Genomic DNA, 17308 nt, shown 5'->3' with positions numbered 1-17308 from the left:
AAAAATGAATAGCTATTCTCTATAATGCAGAATTTCCTGTTAGACTTAATGAAGGATCCTTTGAGCTTTGAAGTGCATTAATTAGGCCTGGTCTACACTAGGGGCAGGGATCGATCTAAGATACACAACTTCAGCTACGAGAATAGCGTAGCTGAAGTCGACATATCTTAGATCGACTTAGAATCACTTACTTCGTGTCCTCTTGCCCTGGTGGAGTTCCGGAGTCGACAGCAGAGTGATCAGGGATCGATCACTACCCGCCGATCCGGCAGGTAGTGTAGACGTGGCCTTAGTCTAACAGGTAGACTTATTAGCTTAATTAACTGTTACCATTTCTGCAAACACATTGCCAAAGCAATTAACCAGGAACTAGAGGTGATTTTCTAGCTCCTGCATCTGTTCAAGTATTGTTCTCAGTTAAATTAGTCTTTCATTAAGTATGTAAATGAATGATTTATTTGCCTTTATTTAACTTAATTCCTCTAATAATGCAGCACAGGATACAATTCACTAGCCCAAATGCTAGTATCTTACCAAGACTGGCCATGAATAAATAAGAGGCAGAGGAAAAACACCAAAATGAATTAACCAAACAATACATATATTTGTAATCATAGAAAAAGAATGCACCATATGCAACTAACAACTGAGGTTTCTACAACTAAATATAAATGTAAAATTCTCTGTTATGTCTGAGTAGATTTATGCTGTACATTATTAACAAGCCTCCCATGCTGTCTTTAAACAATAAGTGAACAATCAGTTATGCTGCTCCCTTTTATCCACAGAGCACAAAAACTGCATCAGAACCCCCTTTAGCTCCCCCAGTTTCAGAAGAAGAGGATGAAGATGATGAAGAAGAAGAAGATGACAATGAACCTCCACCTGTTATTGCACCACGACCTGAGCATACAAAATCAGTAAGCTCACTAGCAGCTTTGGTTACTGTTGTCATTGTATGGTATAACTGAGAGATATATCTGTTATAATAGGAAATAGTGTATAGAGTTCCTTTTGGGTGAAGACTCAGTGTTAGAATCCTAACTACCTCTTTTAATTCCCATGAACCTACAGAAGCCAGCAGGTTCTGATTTGAAGCTTTTCGTGTAATCTTGAGCTTTTCCCATTCTGCCAATAGGTATTGTGAAACTCTGAGTTCAGTTTTTGTATTGTGTTTGTGTGTATGTAATACTATGTTATTTAAAATACAGATATATAAATGTGGACTTAGCCATGGTCAGTCGAAAGAAGGCTTACGATAGTGCTAGCTCTCCTCCTTGCTTCCTTATTGAGAGAGAGAGAAACTGAACCAATGTGATGGGGAGATGAAATGAAGAGCAAATATAGACAGTGCGATTCTGTGTCTTCTAACAGGACAAAGCATTTGTCATATTAAAAGACAGATACAGTATATAAATGTTTTCCTAATGATGGTATTCCATGCTACACAGTTGTGAATGGGAGAAGTGATCTGCGAGATTACAAATTGAAGGAGGGAATTCCACAAGATAGTGAGTCTATTAAGATGTGGTCCCCATCATGAAAATAATAAGGCCTTTTATTATAACGTTGGGATCTGTCATGTCTAAATGCACTGCTATGGAGGATGAAAATACAAATCAGCTATATCCAGCTCTGCTGAATCTAACCTGATCATTGTGATTCAGCTGAGCAGACATTGGCTTTGGTGAGGTTTGCACCATGACTGCTACTCCCAGTATATTCAGACTCCTATCTTCCGACTTAATTGCTCTAAAACAAGTTTTTGTTACTATTACTCCTGTTTGTCCTACAGAGCCATCACAGGCTCTGGAGCAGTGGTGGGCAGCCTGAGGCCCGCAGGCCACATGTGACCCACCAGCGGATTACCCTGACAGGCCACAGGTTGCCCACCACTGCTCTGGAGGATGAGCTGGATACGCTTCTGCCTCATGCATCTTCAGCAGCATTTTTAACTGAGTTCCAAAAATCTTTTTATTACAGATTGTCAAGAGATGCTCCTCCCCTGTAGTGCCTTGTACTAGCCAAGCATGGCTCTGCAGAGGCCTGCCTCAGTTTCCCCTTAAAATGTCCACATTTCCCCTGCTGGGGATCCAACTTTTTAAACCCTGCACAAAATATTTCAAAATAGAATTCAGGCCCAAAGTCTTCACCTACAGTTTCATCTGGGCCTAGCCTCTCCTCCCTGAGCGTCTGTTCTCTCTTTGAAGTTTCATTCTTTCACCCCAGTACCAAACTGGGCACAGCCTCTCTTCCCCAGGTGTCTGTCTTCTTGCTTTCCCAGCACTTCTTTCCTGGAGTTTCAGCCCAGGTCAGAAAGAGCCCAGCTTGATTCTCTATTCCCAGGCAGTACGTGTAAATGCAGAATTTGAATCAATGAGACACAGAGCCTCACAATGTCATTTTTACAGTCACCCTTCAGAGCTTAATCAGACTATAAGCAAGTAAATGTTCCCCTCCAGGGTTTGAAACATAAAATTGCAGAACCAACAACCTAAAAATGAAACTGACTATAAATAAGGATAAAACTGACTTCATTAGTTTTCATTGTCCATGTTTTGAGAAATGCACAAAGGAAACAAACATCTTAATGTAAGTTGCCATTGGTGATAGTAAGTAAAGGAACATGATATGTTTTTGTTTTTTTTCCAGTGTGACACTTAAGTTGGCAGAGTCCCTATTTATGTGTGAGATAAAATCTCATGGGGATCTATCTCCAGACCCACCTTTCTGACCACAAAATAATTTTCTGTTGCAGATCTACACTCGGTCTGTAATTGAACCTGTTGCTGCACCAGCCCTAGTTAAAGAGGCTTTGACCCCTCAGCCTGAGAACTCAAACACAAACACTTTGTACAGAAACACGGACCGGCAACGAAAAAAATCCAAGATGACGGATGAAGAGATCCTAGAGAAATTGAGTAAGTGTCCTGGCCTTACCCCTTGTTTAATAAAAGGTTGTCTCTATGTGTCTCTCCTGTATGCATGCAGAAGGAATGTCCTTATTTTAGTGTCACTGGGACACTTGGGCTTTCTTGTATACACTGCAGTTGTGCTCGATGGACAGGAAACAGAGATGGAGGGAATCCCTTCCTTCTCAGTGGACAACTGTGATTTGCCTGCCTGTGCTTTCTAATGTGCAGCAGAGAGAGAGAACATTTCTGGATAAACTGAACACTGTTGCCTAGTAACCCCTGGTGTACTGAGTCACCAACAGGTGTCCATTGGGCTGAAGAGAAAACACATACTACACCTCTTCTACAATAGTAGCAAGTGCAACTGGTGAACATCCCCTCCCCTCAAGGTACTTGTTAGGGGGCTTATTCCTTCACCCACTTACTTCCCTGGTCCTTCTTGCATGAACAGAGAGCAACAATACCTGAAGTCCAAAGGTGCAAACAATTCGATGTTTATTGGGGTGAACTTCCAGCAAGCATGATTCCAGTTTCCTTCCTTAGTGTCCTCCTTCCCAACTCTGACACCACAGAGCCTTAGACCTGTGTCCCTGTTCCCATTCCTACCCTTAGCCAAACATGATTCCAACTTCCTTACTCCCATTCCCTGCTCCCATTTCCCTTACCCACATGCCCATGCCCACCCCCACCCACACCCACTCACTTCCTCATTGACTACAGATTATGTAGTAAAACTTGAGTTCTGCTTAGGTATACCTTAACCAGTCATTTTCCTGAAATTTAACTAACCAATCCTAACATATTGTCCAATTATATCCCACCACCTTAATTAGTTTACACCCAGCAAAATTATTTATACAGCAGACAGGAACAATCACAGAACCAGACAGAGATTATACAGACAAACAATAGGAAAGTGGGAACTACAACGACAAGACAACACAGAAGCGAGCATTTCACATCCCAGCTATTGATAAGTGAGTTCTTGCCAGACAGGATGCTATCAAACTCAGTTTCCTTTTACGTTTTCTAGGCACTTCCCTTTCTCTGGAGGTGATAGGAATACAATCCTGTCCTGATCGTGCCTAACAGCCCAATAGCACCTTATTTCAGTGTGACTAGTTTGGAATGTGAGGATGTGACTGTTCGCTTCCTAGCTTATGGCTGCCTCTGCTGCTTAGCCAAAGGCCTTAGCCTAAGAACAGGGCCTCAATCTGTCACAGTAAGAGAAGGCCCTTATACCGGCAGACAGTGATTTCTTTCTTTTATACCTCTAGAACTAGCCAAGCGATAAGAATACACCTAAATTCTTAAAGTACAGGCCTTTGCAGACAGGCCTGAATATCTATATCCTAACAGTACTATGTCTGTTTCGGGTCTGCAGAGGCATAATGTCGCCAATTACTGCTGCTTTGGCCGTGCACCTCCTCTCCTCCTGCCCCAGCCTGGCTAAGTTCATTAAGCTTTAGCTTAGCCCTTAGTACGTAAATACTCATATTTACAAGCCACTGTTTCTGTTGTGATTTCATATAAATCTGTATTAAACTCAGATTGCAGATTTAGTGGTATAGAGGGGAGATCTTTATGACTGTATCTTCGTTACAGTTCTGTGCTCTCTGGCATTTATATATACCAAGGATGAATTTGGTCCAGTAACTAAAACTACCTATACAAGGCACCAACCATTGAAATGCAGCAGCCTCTGGAGTGGGGAGCTTCAGCTGTTAATACAGAGCAGCACTACACTGGAGGTCTGCTCAGGCCTAATATTAAAGCTCGACCAGAACTCAACCCAAGCCCAAGAGTGTTGACTTTTTTTCATGCAGGGCACTTGTAGGGTGTTAGTTTTGCTTGGAGAGCTATGGGTCACTGACTAGAGGCTCAGACAGTGGGTAGGGGGAAAGAAGCCAGACTGAAGAAAGAAGGGTGGAAGGAGAGAAGGAGCAGGGGAATGGTGGGGAGGAGACTGGGAAAGGGGAGGGAGGGGAGCAGGGAGGAGGAGAGAGGCAAAAATAGGAAGTTGGACGAGGGCTTCAGAAAATAGAAGTCACATGCACAACGATGTTAAAAATGTCCTGACCCGAGCCAAAGAATGTCATTTTCATACTTGACCTGACCCGAGATTTGTAGCTGGGTGCCATCGGGTTGCAGGGCTACATTACAGTGCTGCTGATGGAATACCCACTACTTCCTGTAGCATCTAAGTATTCCTTTGAGTTCTTCCAACTAGGCATCATCTCAGCCTGTTCTTGCTCAGTTTGTAAATTCTGTTGGGATCTCAACAAAATATGGTATTACTACAGTCACCATGTAATTCATATACATAGTCAAACCCCTATAAAATTCCTCCTGCCTTCCGGGAATCTCATGCCCTGAAAGTTGTGTTCCTTTTAAAAGACTGAGTCCCTTTTTAAAAAAATGCTCCATTCTTGCAGGACAGGATGCATTTTAAAGAGTGTGGAGCTGGGTTTGGTGCTCAAATGCCGTGAGGTGTATGTTATCTAATCAAGATGGATAAAAAATAATGGAAGTTGTAAAACCCTGAAAAAATTGCCTTTTAATAGAAATCTGTCTTTATACTATACTCAGTTTAGTTTTACTTTTTAGCTTCTTCACTCATTAAAAGTGTCTAAAAAGAAGCTGGTGCCAGTAACCTGGAGTAATCAGATGCTGATTAAAATCATTGAGAAATGATTACATTACATCTCTGCAAGCATCTCTCAGTAGCTAACCATCAATGTATCTATTGTAGTATGTACATGAGACTTTGTCACAATTAATTCCTAACCAAATAGTTCTCTAATGAGTCCACCTGTGAGCTACCCCAGAAAATATATTGGTCATGGCCCAGGGATGTACACCAAACTCTGGTAAGTCTAGAGCAAAAGAGGTTTCTCAGGCTTCTAAGCAAAATGACTGATTATTGCTACTTTCTTAGCAGATGGATACTCAGATTCCAAGAATAGGCCCTTTCAGTCTGTCCCCAGCTCTAACTAGTTGATAAATAATTTCAGTGGAGAGTTCTAGATCTTTTTTTTTTTTAACATTTTACATTTGATTCTGAAGTCAACAACATTCTGAACTGCGAAAACTGTATCCTTAAAATGAATACAAAGTTTGAGATCATCTGTAATGCAACGCTTTTATAGCAGCAGCCTCTTCACGGCAGAGAGTGTGGCTCTTCACTGACCAGGCACATTACTGCTTGTACCTGTGCTCAGCGTGTCTCTTGTTCATCACTGCTAGTATTGACTAATGAAAATCATTACAACCTGACGTGAATCCTAATGTTTACCCCTTACAAGTGTGAACCCAAACACTACTGTAGATTTTTCAGTGCAATGTGCCTTTTGCAGATTGACTGGTAGATTAATAGAGAGTGAAGAATTGTTCTTGTTATCCTCTGAGGGTAGGACAAGAAGCAATGGGCTTAAATTGCAGCAAGGGAGGTTTAGGTTGGACATTAGGAAAAACTGACAGTTGAACACTGGAACAAATTGCCCAGGAAGGTTGTGGTATCTTCATCATTGGAGGCTTTTAAGAACAAGTTAAACAAACAAACAATTGTCAGGAGTGGTTTAGTTATTACTTAGTCCTGCCTTGAGTACAGGGGACTGGACTAGATGACCTATTGAGGTCCCTTCAGGTCCTACATTTCTATGATTCTATGGTAGATCTTTTAAGAGTTGGATCTCAAAGAAGCTAGGCAGTACCCAGGAGACAATGAAGTAAGTTAGAAGATATTTTCTAGTGCAGGTAGTTACCCCCTTGCATATCAACTCATAATGGCTACTTTAGCTGAGGCTACGTATTTGAGTCATGCTTCTAACATGAGATCCCCAGGCACACTGCTGGTTTTGTGAGGCATGTATACCTGCAGCAATGGATTATTCAAGATGTACAGTTATAATTGCCCGTGTTTCTCAGTTTAGAACTGAGCCCTGGATTTATTTCCGTTTATTTCTTTGAAGCATTACAACCACCTGCTCTCCTTTTGCTATCTCAGGAATCTGATATCCACATGAGCAAGGTCTTTGAAGGTCTGCCTCGAGCAAATATGTGACGTGGAGATTTTAGAAAGAAATCCTTGCCTCCAAATCCTAGCCTTCAAATTAATTTAATTCTCTTCTGTGTGAAATATCACGTGATTGCTTTCATCACATATTTTACTGGGGAGTAAATGCTCTAGTACTGAGATTGGATAAAATGAAATTCTGTCTATAATGAAATCATTAGTATGTTCCATTATAATTGTAAAACATAAATGTCCTGATTCAGCATTCATATATGCCTGTTTTAGGCCTTGATTTTGGACAGTACTTAAGCATGTGCTTAAGTCCATCCCTGTTCAGGACAACAGTTATGCATATTCTTAACTGTAAGTTTAAAGTTAGCAACATGCTTAAGTGCTGACCTATATTAGGGGGTGCTATCCTGAATTGGGGTCTTACAACAATATAATGTTGACTTCAGTGGAATTACTCTGATTTGCACTGGTGTAAAAGGAAGAGGAGAGGAGAAACTAACTAATTTTACTAAAGTAATTTTCAAAATTAGGTACCTGAAAGTTGAGATGCCCAACATCAGTGGCCACTTCCGAAAATTCTGACCTAAATATATTTGTTAGTCTCTTTCTTCTCTGATCTCTTGTAGCAGGAAACCAGTGTCTTGTTACACCTCTGAGTGAGCTCCCCGAAAGTCCTCTTGATGGGTACACTATTGCCGTCAATTAGCTGAAGATAATACATTATGCAGACACAGATTTAGTAGTATTCAACACAGCACTAAGTTAGAGTGATTCTGGATACAATTCTTTAGAGACTCATACTGATCACTGTCTTTAAGTTACCAGTCATTTTGTAGTGAAATTCTGTTTGTAGCAAAATGGAATACAGTAAAACTCCTGTCTTGCATTATGCATTTCAATGGATTTCTACTCCTATAAGGAAGCTCACTCTTATAGGAAGCATCTCTGCTCTAATAGAGTTCCACTGTGCAACTCCCCTTGGATTACAGCAGTTACTACCTTGCAGACTGCAGGTTTTAAGTACAGTTTCTGAAGTGATGCTGAACACAGTTTATTCTAGGCTCTGATTGGCGCTAAACAGTGTTCATTATCAATTCAGCTGCATCTGTTGTCAGCAATGGGTATTTTTTGTGGCATGGACCAGGCTAAAGAGCATTTGCCGCTGCTCCATGCAGGAGAAGTAAGTCTCCATGCAGCTGTCCCCGCTGTGGAGTAAAACAGAGTTTGGCTCATCTTGCTGCATCATCTACCAAATGAAAATAAGGTGTACCCTGCCCCAGCAGCCAGTGTCCCTCGCCACTGCAGAGGATCAAGAGAGCATATCATTATTCCCAAGGTGAAGAAGTGGCTATTTTGCTAGACAGCTCCTCTCTGCTATAATGAATCTCAACTCACCATGAAGCATTTTTGTGTAAGTGGGTTCCCTTTGTTCCTAAAATGCCCTTCATTCTAATTACGGATAATACCAATCCACTGTCAGTGGGACACTACCGTTTCTTAAAATAACAAACATTAGAAATATATTTTTTCCCTGCTAAACAAAAAAGTCTCTGGTTAAAGGGGACAGTAAAGTATTGTGATTATGTGTCTCCAACTGAAAGAACAATACAGAGAATTGTTTCTGTATTCCTCAGAAATCACTGCTCTATCATAGGAAGTATTTAATTACTTTAAAATCTAATCATTTCATTTCTCCTTTCTGGATGGCATTTTTATTATTTTTATTTTAAACGCATTTACTGCACTTCTCTCAATCTGTGGTAAGGGGTTGGTTAGTGGCTGTATATAATCACTCTGCCAACTTCAGAGAGCATAAGTGGACTGGAATCAATAGCATTTCAGTGCTGTCATTCTGTTTGAAGTTTGCTTTGAGCAAACCCATGACACACTTGAAGAGAGTCCATTTCCTCTTCCATTTATCACTCATTTGTCAGTGTGTGGGGATTATTGCTTTTCCACCTAAGTGTAAACTAGTTAACTTCTAGCTAGGTGTCACGGAGTCCCTGGGCGATGCTCTGGAACTGCTCCCCATGAAGCCAGTCAGGACTCTGGGGCAGTCGCCTTTCTGTGAGTAGCCTGTCTTCAGGACACACAGCTCACACAGCTTCCACCTTCCTGGGTCTGACCTCGGAGCATTCAGCATCCTCTGCCCCTCCGTGCACTTCCCACAGTGAGTCCACTCAGGTGGGGCTCCTGGGGAAGCCAGAGGGTCCTGCACCCCAACTTCGCAGTCAGACGTGACTCTCAGCCAGCCAGTAAAACAGAGGTTTATTAGACGACAGGAACATGGTCTAACACAGAGTTTGCAGGTGCAGAGAACAGGACCCCTCAGCTGGGTGCATTTTGGGGGGCAGTGAGCCAGACAACCACATCTGTACTTCACTCCATGTCCCACCTAGCCCCAAACTGAAACTCCCTCCAGCACCCCCCACCTCCTCTGGGCTTTGTCCCTTTCCCGGGCCCGGAGGTCACCTGATTCCTTTAGTTCTCACCTTGCAGAGGGGAAGGGCCCAGGCCATCAGTTGCCAGGAAACAGGGTGTCGGCCATTCTCTGTGTCCAGACCCCTGCACACACCTGCCCTCTAGGGCGCTGCAATGATCATACACCCTTACCCCACCACCTAGATACTTAAGAACTGCATAGGGGAAACTGAGGCACCCCTACACTATTCAGAGGAACCATTAAGAACAGTCTCACTTCGTCACATTAGGTCCCTGAAATGCTGAGTTCAATAAATGTTTGAGGTGGAGTCTGAAAATACAGTTAGAATACCTTGTGCTGCACTCTTATAGGATGAGGCGTGTGGGAGCCGTTTGCTGCACCTCCAGCTAGCAAGAACATATGCTGGGATCAGTAGCAAATGCTGGCTTGCGGTTCATGATGCTCCTGGTTGGGGGAATAGTATAGCATGTTCCACAGCACATCCCCATTCCCGACAGCTCCCCATTAGGGATCTTGCCTTGACCAGCAGGATTCTTTTACTAAAGGGTGCACCAGACAGTATCTGTGCTTCCCACTGCACTGGCCGGAGAGGAGTCAATCAGACACCCATCAGCATTAGATGCCAGAGCATTGAGCACCATAGTAATACCATAGACAGGAGAGAAAGAGACTTACTTACAATTACTGGCAGCTCAACTAGATGTTCATAATTTGGAAGTACAAGTAAACACAAGAGAGAGAGAGGGGTGTAAATTTCCAGATATGTGCACACAAATCATTATCGCATTCCAGACATTTTTTCTCAGTTAAGGAATAATCTTCTCAAAATATTTTAGTAGTGTACACTGTACATTAAATCTTTAGTAGCTATTTACCCTGCTATTAAGTTTTTAGATTTTACTTTTCATCAGTTTTTATGTTTTATCTAGGAAAGTGGACTAGAAAAAGTAACATTAATTTTGTATGATTTGGGTTTATAAGATTGTGGCTCAATTACTCAATTTAAGCACATGTAACTCTTCTGCCAGGTGGAGCCAGCAGCAACAAGGGCTGGGTTGAGTATCTAGGAGTTCCTTTTCACCAAACTGGCTTGAGCCCCCACCCAGTGACCTGGGACAATTACATACCACCCCCCTGGGTGCCTCTAAGAGGCATTACTTCCCCTCTTGCAAGCACAGAGTCTGAGTATAGCAAAAACTTTTAATAAAAGGAGGGAAGAAACTCAGCATTAATTTGGGAAAACACCACAACTACTGTTCATAAACCATGAGCAAAAGACCCACCCTCAAGTAGGTTGGGTAGTGTCCTTTTCCTGTCAAGTTCTTAAGTCCAGCAACTCAAAGTCCCTTTAATGTGCCCGTCCCTTCTCTGCACCCCACTCACAGTTGCTGTCCTTGCCCAGTGCAGCCCCAGAGTTCAGAGGTTCATCTGCAGAGTTCACCTCCCACCCTGGGTGGAAGGGGGGTAAGGAGGCACCTTACATGCTCCGCTGATTTGGGCACTCGCTTGCTGCCCCGCCACTGATTGCTGCACCTCTCTGCAGGACTCTGCTCTGGCCCTGGCCCTGGCCCTCTCCGCCAGCAACCCTGCTGGCCACTCCTCTCTGCCAGCTGCCTGCCTGGCCACTCGACAAGATGTCTTCAGGGCCCACCACTTAACACAGCTCTCAGTGATTTCAGCTGTTAGTGGAGGAGCCTTACTACTCGTGCACACTGGGCAGTCTCTTGCAATAGAGACAATGTCCCAAAGTAGGTCTAATACTTAGATATAGGTATCAGTGATTTCAGCTCTGCAGCATATGACATGACCCTCAATTGAGTCTAAATTAGCTCTTTTATTATACTGTGGAGAGAAAGGGAGTCAAATGGTGTTCAGAATCCTTAAACAGGAACCACACCAACAGGTAAAAGTACCTGTCCCCACCCTCTCTTAACTCATTGGGTTTTGGAACCCATGTCCCCTGCGTAGCGAGTGCCATTCAGTTGAGGGTAAGTCTCTCAATCAGGGTATGCGAGGTACAGTTCTGGTGCCCACAGTTCACACAAGGATAACAACCCTTTATTACTCCTGCCCCAGTAACAAGGAGACTGGAGATCTAACAGAAGCCACAAGTGATCATTTGGGCAAGCAATCCCATCGTGCTGAATACCTAGGCAGGGTGGGTGTGCCCATGCAAATGAGATCAACTCCTGAAGTCCTTTTCCACAGCTCACCACTAGATGTCAGGAGAGAGCTCATTCAGACTCTGCTTACACACACTTTCCCAAATACTGCTCTATTTGCTCCTGATTCAGCCCATTTACACTGCTGGCCAAGCAAGAAGCTACCAAATTATTAGCATTTTTGTTTTCAATAGGACTTGTGTGCCTAAATCACACTCTTTTGAAAATCCCACCCTTAATTCGTTTGCAACTTTCTGAATATTACATGCAAAGCCTTTCAATCAATGCCTGTTGTTGCAATAATTATTCAATAGAGGGCAGCACTCCATCCACCATAGCTTGTTGTTGAGATCAATTTATTTATAAAATTACCAGCACCTTATTAATGTAGATAACTTTTTAAAGACGTTAAAAGCTACAGTCTGAAGAATACTGCTGCTCTTCTAATCCATTTAAAAGGCTGTTTCATGTAGTAAGATTAGCATGTGTGTTCACTGTAAAGTATCGAATAAAATAATTGTTACTGATCAAAGTCAGACTGAAGACAAGCAGTGTTGCTCTTATATAAGTGAATTAGATCTCTTTCACAATGAAGCCTACATCATAAAGATTGTCAAAAGCCTGTAATTAATTATTTGATGTTAACTGTTGTTTTTTAAAAAAGGCAAACCAAGGAAGGGCTAATGGAGAGTCACTCCAGGAAACTCTTTATCACTTTCTTCCTCGTGTCTACATGGCAACTGCTTATAAAAGTTGAGTCCAAAAACAAAGTTGGGTTCAGTATATGAAAGTATGAACCCCCCTGCGGAATCATAAAGAGACTAGCTAGTTCTGAGGAAATTAGCATTGTTATGCTAGCGCTCATTAACATTTAAGTATACAAACACTCATTTGCATATTTATTCATTCGTTAACTCATATCTGAGTCTTACGTGAGCTCTTCTCTACAGTTCGTGTTCTTAGTTTTCTTTCCATCTCCAGAGGCAAACATGCTCATCAATGGATTTAAAAAAAACCAGTAGATGCCACCTGAATTATTAAACTGCTACTCTTATTTCTAATCTGTGTGCTCTAGTAGTATATTGAATCTAAACTGCACATAATGCAAATGATGCCAGGCAATAATGGTGGATTTTTGACTTGCCACAGATTGTCACTGAAGATATAATACTCATTTTCAAGAGAGCTTCATTGTTCTTTTTTCTTTCAGGAAGCATTGTGAGTGTTGGTGACCCTAAGAAGAAATATACACGATTTGAAAAAATTGGTCAAGGGTAAGTACTGTTCATAGAATCATAGAATATCAGGGTTGGCAGGGACCTCAGGAGGTCATCTAGTCCAACCCCCTGCTCAAAGCAGGACGAATCCCCAACTAAATCATCCCAGACAGGGCTTTGTCAAGCCCGACCTTAAAAACTTCAAAGGAAGGAGATTCCACCACCATTCCAGTGCTTCACCACCCTCCTAGTGAAAAAGTTTTTTTCCTAATATCCAACCTAAACCTCCCCCACTGCAACTTGAGACCATTACTCCTTGTTCTGTCAGAATATCAAGGTTGGAAGGGACCTCAGGAGGTCATCTAGTCCACCCCCCTACTCAAAGGGGGACCAATCCCCAAATGGCCCCCTCAAGGATTGAACTCACAACCCTGGGTTTAGCAGGCCAATGCTCCAACCACTGAGCTATCCCTCCCCACGTTGGAATCTTGGGTTCCATTGCAGTCTGCAGTTGGAGTTATATGCATAAATATGGGCCAAATACTTTGCTGGCGTTACCTCTTTGAAGTCAAGGGAGTTACATATACATTCAGAATATTTGTTTTGATTGTACTTGTTCCCTCCACATTGATCAGTATTTTCTTGCGGCCAAAAGGAGTCATCAAAGAAATTTTCATGATGGCTGGCTTGATTGCATTAGTTACTGGAACATGGCAAAATTGTCATCCCTCAGATGTGCGGTGTGGTTCATCTGCCTTCATGGAAGAAGCCATTTTGATATGACCAAGAATTACATAGGTCTACTAGAGAAACAGAAGTTTACCTTTACTTTATTGCATGAAAAATGCCATTTATCATTTTATCTGATGAGTGTTATTGTGCAGCTCAAAATGACATTAGTCAAAAATCATTTAGTGGTTAAAGAGAGTATTTCAGGAGTCAGGTTTAAAATCATGTAATTTGAGAACAAAAGTCAGAGGCTAAATAACCCTTGTTTCCCAGCATATGTAATGAAAAGTATGTATACAGAAATGCAATCCATTCTGATGCACAGAATCCTCAATAGCTGCCCATAAGATACAGCATTTGCTAGTAATGAGAAACATGGTGTCTTCAAAGTGTTAGGCGTTTACCCAGAATGGAATCCTATGTATGCTTTATCAGACTGGTAAGAACAAGGTAATTTTGAAATTGTGTGGTGTGTGACATGCATTTTAAATACTAATGCTGACTACATATAGAGTCTGATTCTCTTCTCCATCACAGCCAGTTATGTAATATTGTAATTCCATTGTTTTCAGTGGAGTTACTCCAGATTTACATCATGTAAGAGCAAAATTGGGCCTTCAGGTTACCAGCAATAATTATCACTGAATTAAGGGTACTGAGATTAGCAGGTATCTTTGTGCATTGTATATATTATTGGATTTGGAATTTTCTATAACTTCTGGTTGACTTGGAACTGGTACATGCAGAACAAGAAGAGACCATGTCTTTTCAAGCTCACATTGCTTTTTCTTTTAGGTTTTATAATAAAAAGACTCTGGTTTGAAAGGGCAGTTATGGCAAGACGATTTCAAATAATGTCAGCTTTCATTACTTTCATTTACCTTATATCACTTAAAATAGATAAAACTACATCTTCATTCTGATTCTACAACGTCAAATGTGCTCACTAAAGTTAAACGAGAAATGAAACGTAATATGACCCATAGTGTAACAAAGCCACAATCCACCTTACAGGGTGCTCTGAATGGGTTTAGGTAGGAACTTTTTGATCATCTTAAGTCCCAATGTGAGTATTTTCTAATGTCCATAAATATACATTTTAGAATGTAAATCTTGTAAACAGGATCAAACCGCATGTATGTAAGTAGCGAGAAATTAGGCTCTTCTTTAACTTCTTGAGTTCTTCATTCAATACACTTGTGTCTTCCTGTACTTATAGTGGTGCCTCTTTCTGGTCTTGTTTTCGTGGAAATTCTCTGACCTGTGGAATCACAAATCTAATCACTTGTAGATTAAGCATGAGGCGTATTCTCACCAGAGCTGGGCATTACAAAGATGAGATAATTGCAATCCTCTGATGGGATAAACAAACACTAATATAATGTGTTACTGCAAGTTATTTACCACAGCCACAAAATATTGTTTACAGAAGAATTAAAGTCTTTGCATTTCTGATAACCATTTATGGGAAACCATAAGATTTTTTTGCTGGGGTTGTACATTAAACAATGTATTATCATTGTAGAAGCAAATATCTTTCCAGGAGTTTAGAAGCAGGTAAAGCTTTAGTAGCCATTATTCTAACAATCTTCTTACTTTGGGCTTCTAGAATTGGAGCATTATGTGTTACTCACTTTTACTCAAAACTTTACAGAAAATCTAAATTTAATATGCTGTACTCCAGTGTATTAGACAGCAATTTTATCAAAGAAATGAAGAGGCTGTTTCTTTAGTTGGGATTATGTGAATTTGGGGAGGGAGGGAGAGGGGAGAGAGACACACCTTGCCTCAAAGCAGAAAGTTTTGCTGAAAACAGCAAGCAGTGGACACAAGGGAGGTATATGTATCTATAGAAACAAACTCACTTCCGTCTGCATTTCTTTTTTCTGTCCAGACACTAGAGAACAATGTTAAGACTGTAGCAAACACATTCTTCCTTTAAGCAAGTCACTTTACCCTAGAACTATAGATAGTGCAAGAGTGCAGTGGTTGTCAGGGAGCTGCAAGGCACATAAATACTGCTATTACCAAAATAACTTATTTTGATGGCAAACATTTTGTTTCAAAATGCGGATGTGCAAAGAAGTTTCGATAAAATTAGAACTGTCTGGAATTATTGCCCAAAATTCAACTTGAAATAGACCAGAACCATTTTGAGCCATTGTTAACTTCATATATATATAAGCCTCCCCAAAACACCCCAATAACCCATCTTACACAATGTTAAAGTGGTAAAGTCAAGCTCTTAAAAGTTAGGAAATGACACAATTAAGGTTGCTCATGCATTTGCATTATGATAGGCTTTAATTAAATGATCTCACACTTCTTTGACACAACTTCCCTTGCCTCATTCAGTGTCAGGAGAACAGCTAAAGGCACCCTTGACGCTAGGGTAACCTGCTTTCTCCCACCAAATTTCAAGACCCTACTCCCAAACATGAACCTACTAGAGCTTCTCAGTGAAACAGTTGTAGGAAGTTTTTAACAGGCAAAACAACAGTCTTGGAAGTGACTGAACTTTCAAAACCAAATTTTTAGCTGAAGCTTAAAAAAAAAAAGTAGCCTGAGACCAACACCCCACATGGAAAATTTCAGCCCAACTGATTGAAGTTTGGCAAAGTTACGAGCACCTGAAAACAGGAAACAGGGTCTTCTAATGGAAAATGTTGGGCAGCCTTAACCATCAGCATGACTATCAACTCTCTACCTACTACTGTGTATCATGATGACTTTAAACTTCAGACCTGCAAGTAGGAAAACAGTGAGAGAAGCTATTCTTGCTGGATTTCTTAGTCACTTAAAAGTGGGGTGTATAATATCTTTCACAACAAAGAATTCCTGTTTGATTTTGTGACCACAGAATTTTGGGTTAGCATCTGAATCATTGCAGGCTTCCCTGAAGGAAGCTTTTTTGAGACACTCCCATCTTTTTTTAAACTGTGAAAAATATAAAATGACTCGGATTAAGGACTTACTTTAAAATGCAGAGCAGTGTTTGCATTTAAAGAAAAGACGTACAAAAACAACCCCTTTGGTTTTATGATGACAGGTCATACATTTAATCTTATAGCCAAGATGAAAATATATTTTGGCCGCTGTGATAGCAAAGCTTCATTCCACATATTTCACGAGTCTGGCAAAGGGAACTGTAAATCCTCCTTTACCTTGCACTGAATACAGATCCCAAAAGAGAGCTGAAGCACGTGGGAAGTGAAGTCTGTTCTGAGGATGGTATATACTCAGGCTTTGCTTTTCAAGTGAGACAAGGAGTTGATGTGCCTATTTACAGGATGGGACATAATAAATGAGATGATGTGGCCATTACTCTGTTTATGTATTTAGTTAATGTTAATGAAGATGACACAGCTTATTGAGCTGATTTCCTGGCATTTATTACAAATAATCAGTTAATATGATATTGAAGATAGTAATAGAATAGGATATGAGTGGCTAGATCTTTCAGTGGCTGCTAATAAGGAAACTGGAGACTAGAGGGGAAGACATGGTTCCCTGGCAGACTGCAGCTGAAGAGGAGCTTTTGATTTAAGGAAAAGTGAATTGGGTGGGCAATCACTCCGCGGTGCTCCATATGGTTAGCAAACAGCGTACTTTAGTCAGCAGAGTCACACTTGGAAATAGGTGAGCTTCAGAGCTGAATCTCTTTTTTGGTATTTGTTCTTGGTTTAGGATTTGAGGACATTTCAGGATACCTAGGAAATGTAGGTTATGCTGCTTGATAGAGAAGGCTACACTGGCTCAAATCAGTTTCTGGTTCCTTCTATCATAAAGATATTTTATGGTTTCTGTGATTTAGT

General features: G+C 41.1%; 1 protein-coding gene across 4 annotated transcripts in view; it reads left to right on the top strand.

The window, feature by feature from the left end:
* PAK3 (p21 (RAC1) activated kinase 3) overlaps nucleotides 1-17308 on the top strand; it is a 197959-nt gene that overhangs the window by 160880 nt on the left and 19771 nt on the right. For all 4 annotated transcript variants that reach the window (XM_073361185.2, XM_073361192.2, XM_073361191.2 and 1 more), the window contains 3 exons: nucleotides 789-920; nucleotides 2759-2921; nucleotides 12758-12821. In XM_073361185.2, the coding sequence (XP_073217286.1) occupies nucleotides 789-920; nucleotides 2759-2921; nucleotides 12758-12821 (359 nt within the window). The remainder of the gene's footprint in view (nucleotides 1-788; nucleotides 921-2758; nucleotides 2922-12757; nucleotides 12822-17308) is intronic.

The sequence above is a fragment of the Lepidochelys kempii genome, chromosome 9 (genome assembly GCF_965140285.1).
Source record: "Lepidochelys kempii isolate rLepKem1 chromosome 9, rLepKem1.hap1, whole genome shotgun sequence".
NCBI classification, from domain to species: domain Eukaryota; kingdom Metazoa; phylum Chordata; order Testudines; family Cheloniidae; genus Lepidochelys; species Lepidochelys kempii.
Note: the sequence above shows the minus strand (reverse complement) of the source record. Positions and strands in the feature narration are given on the sequence as shown.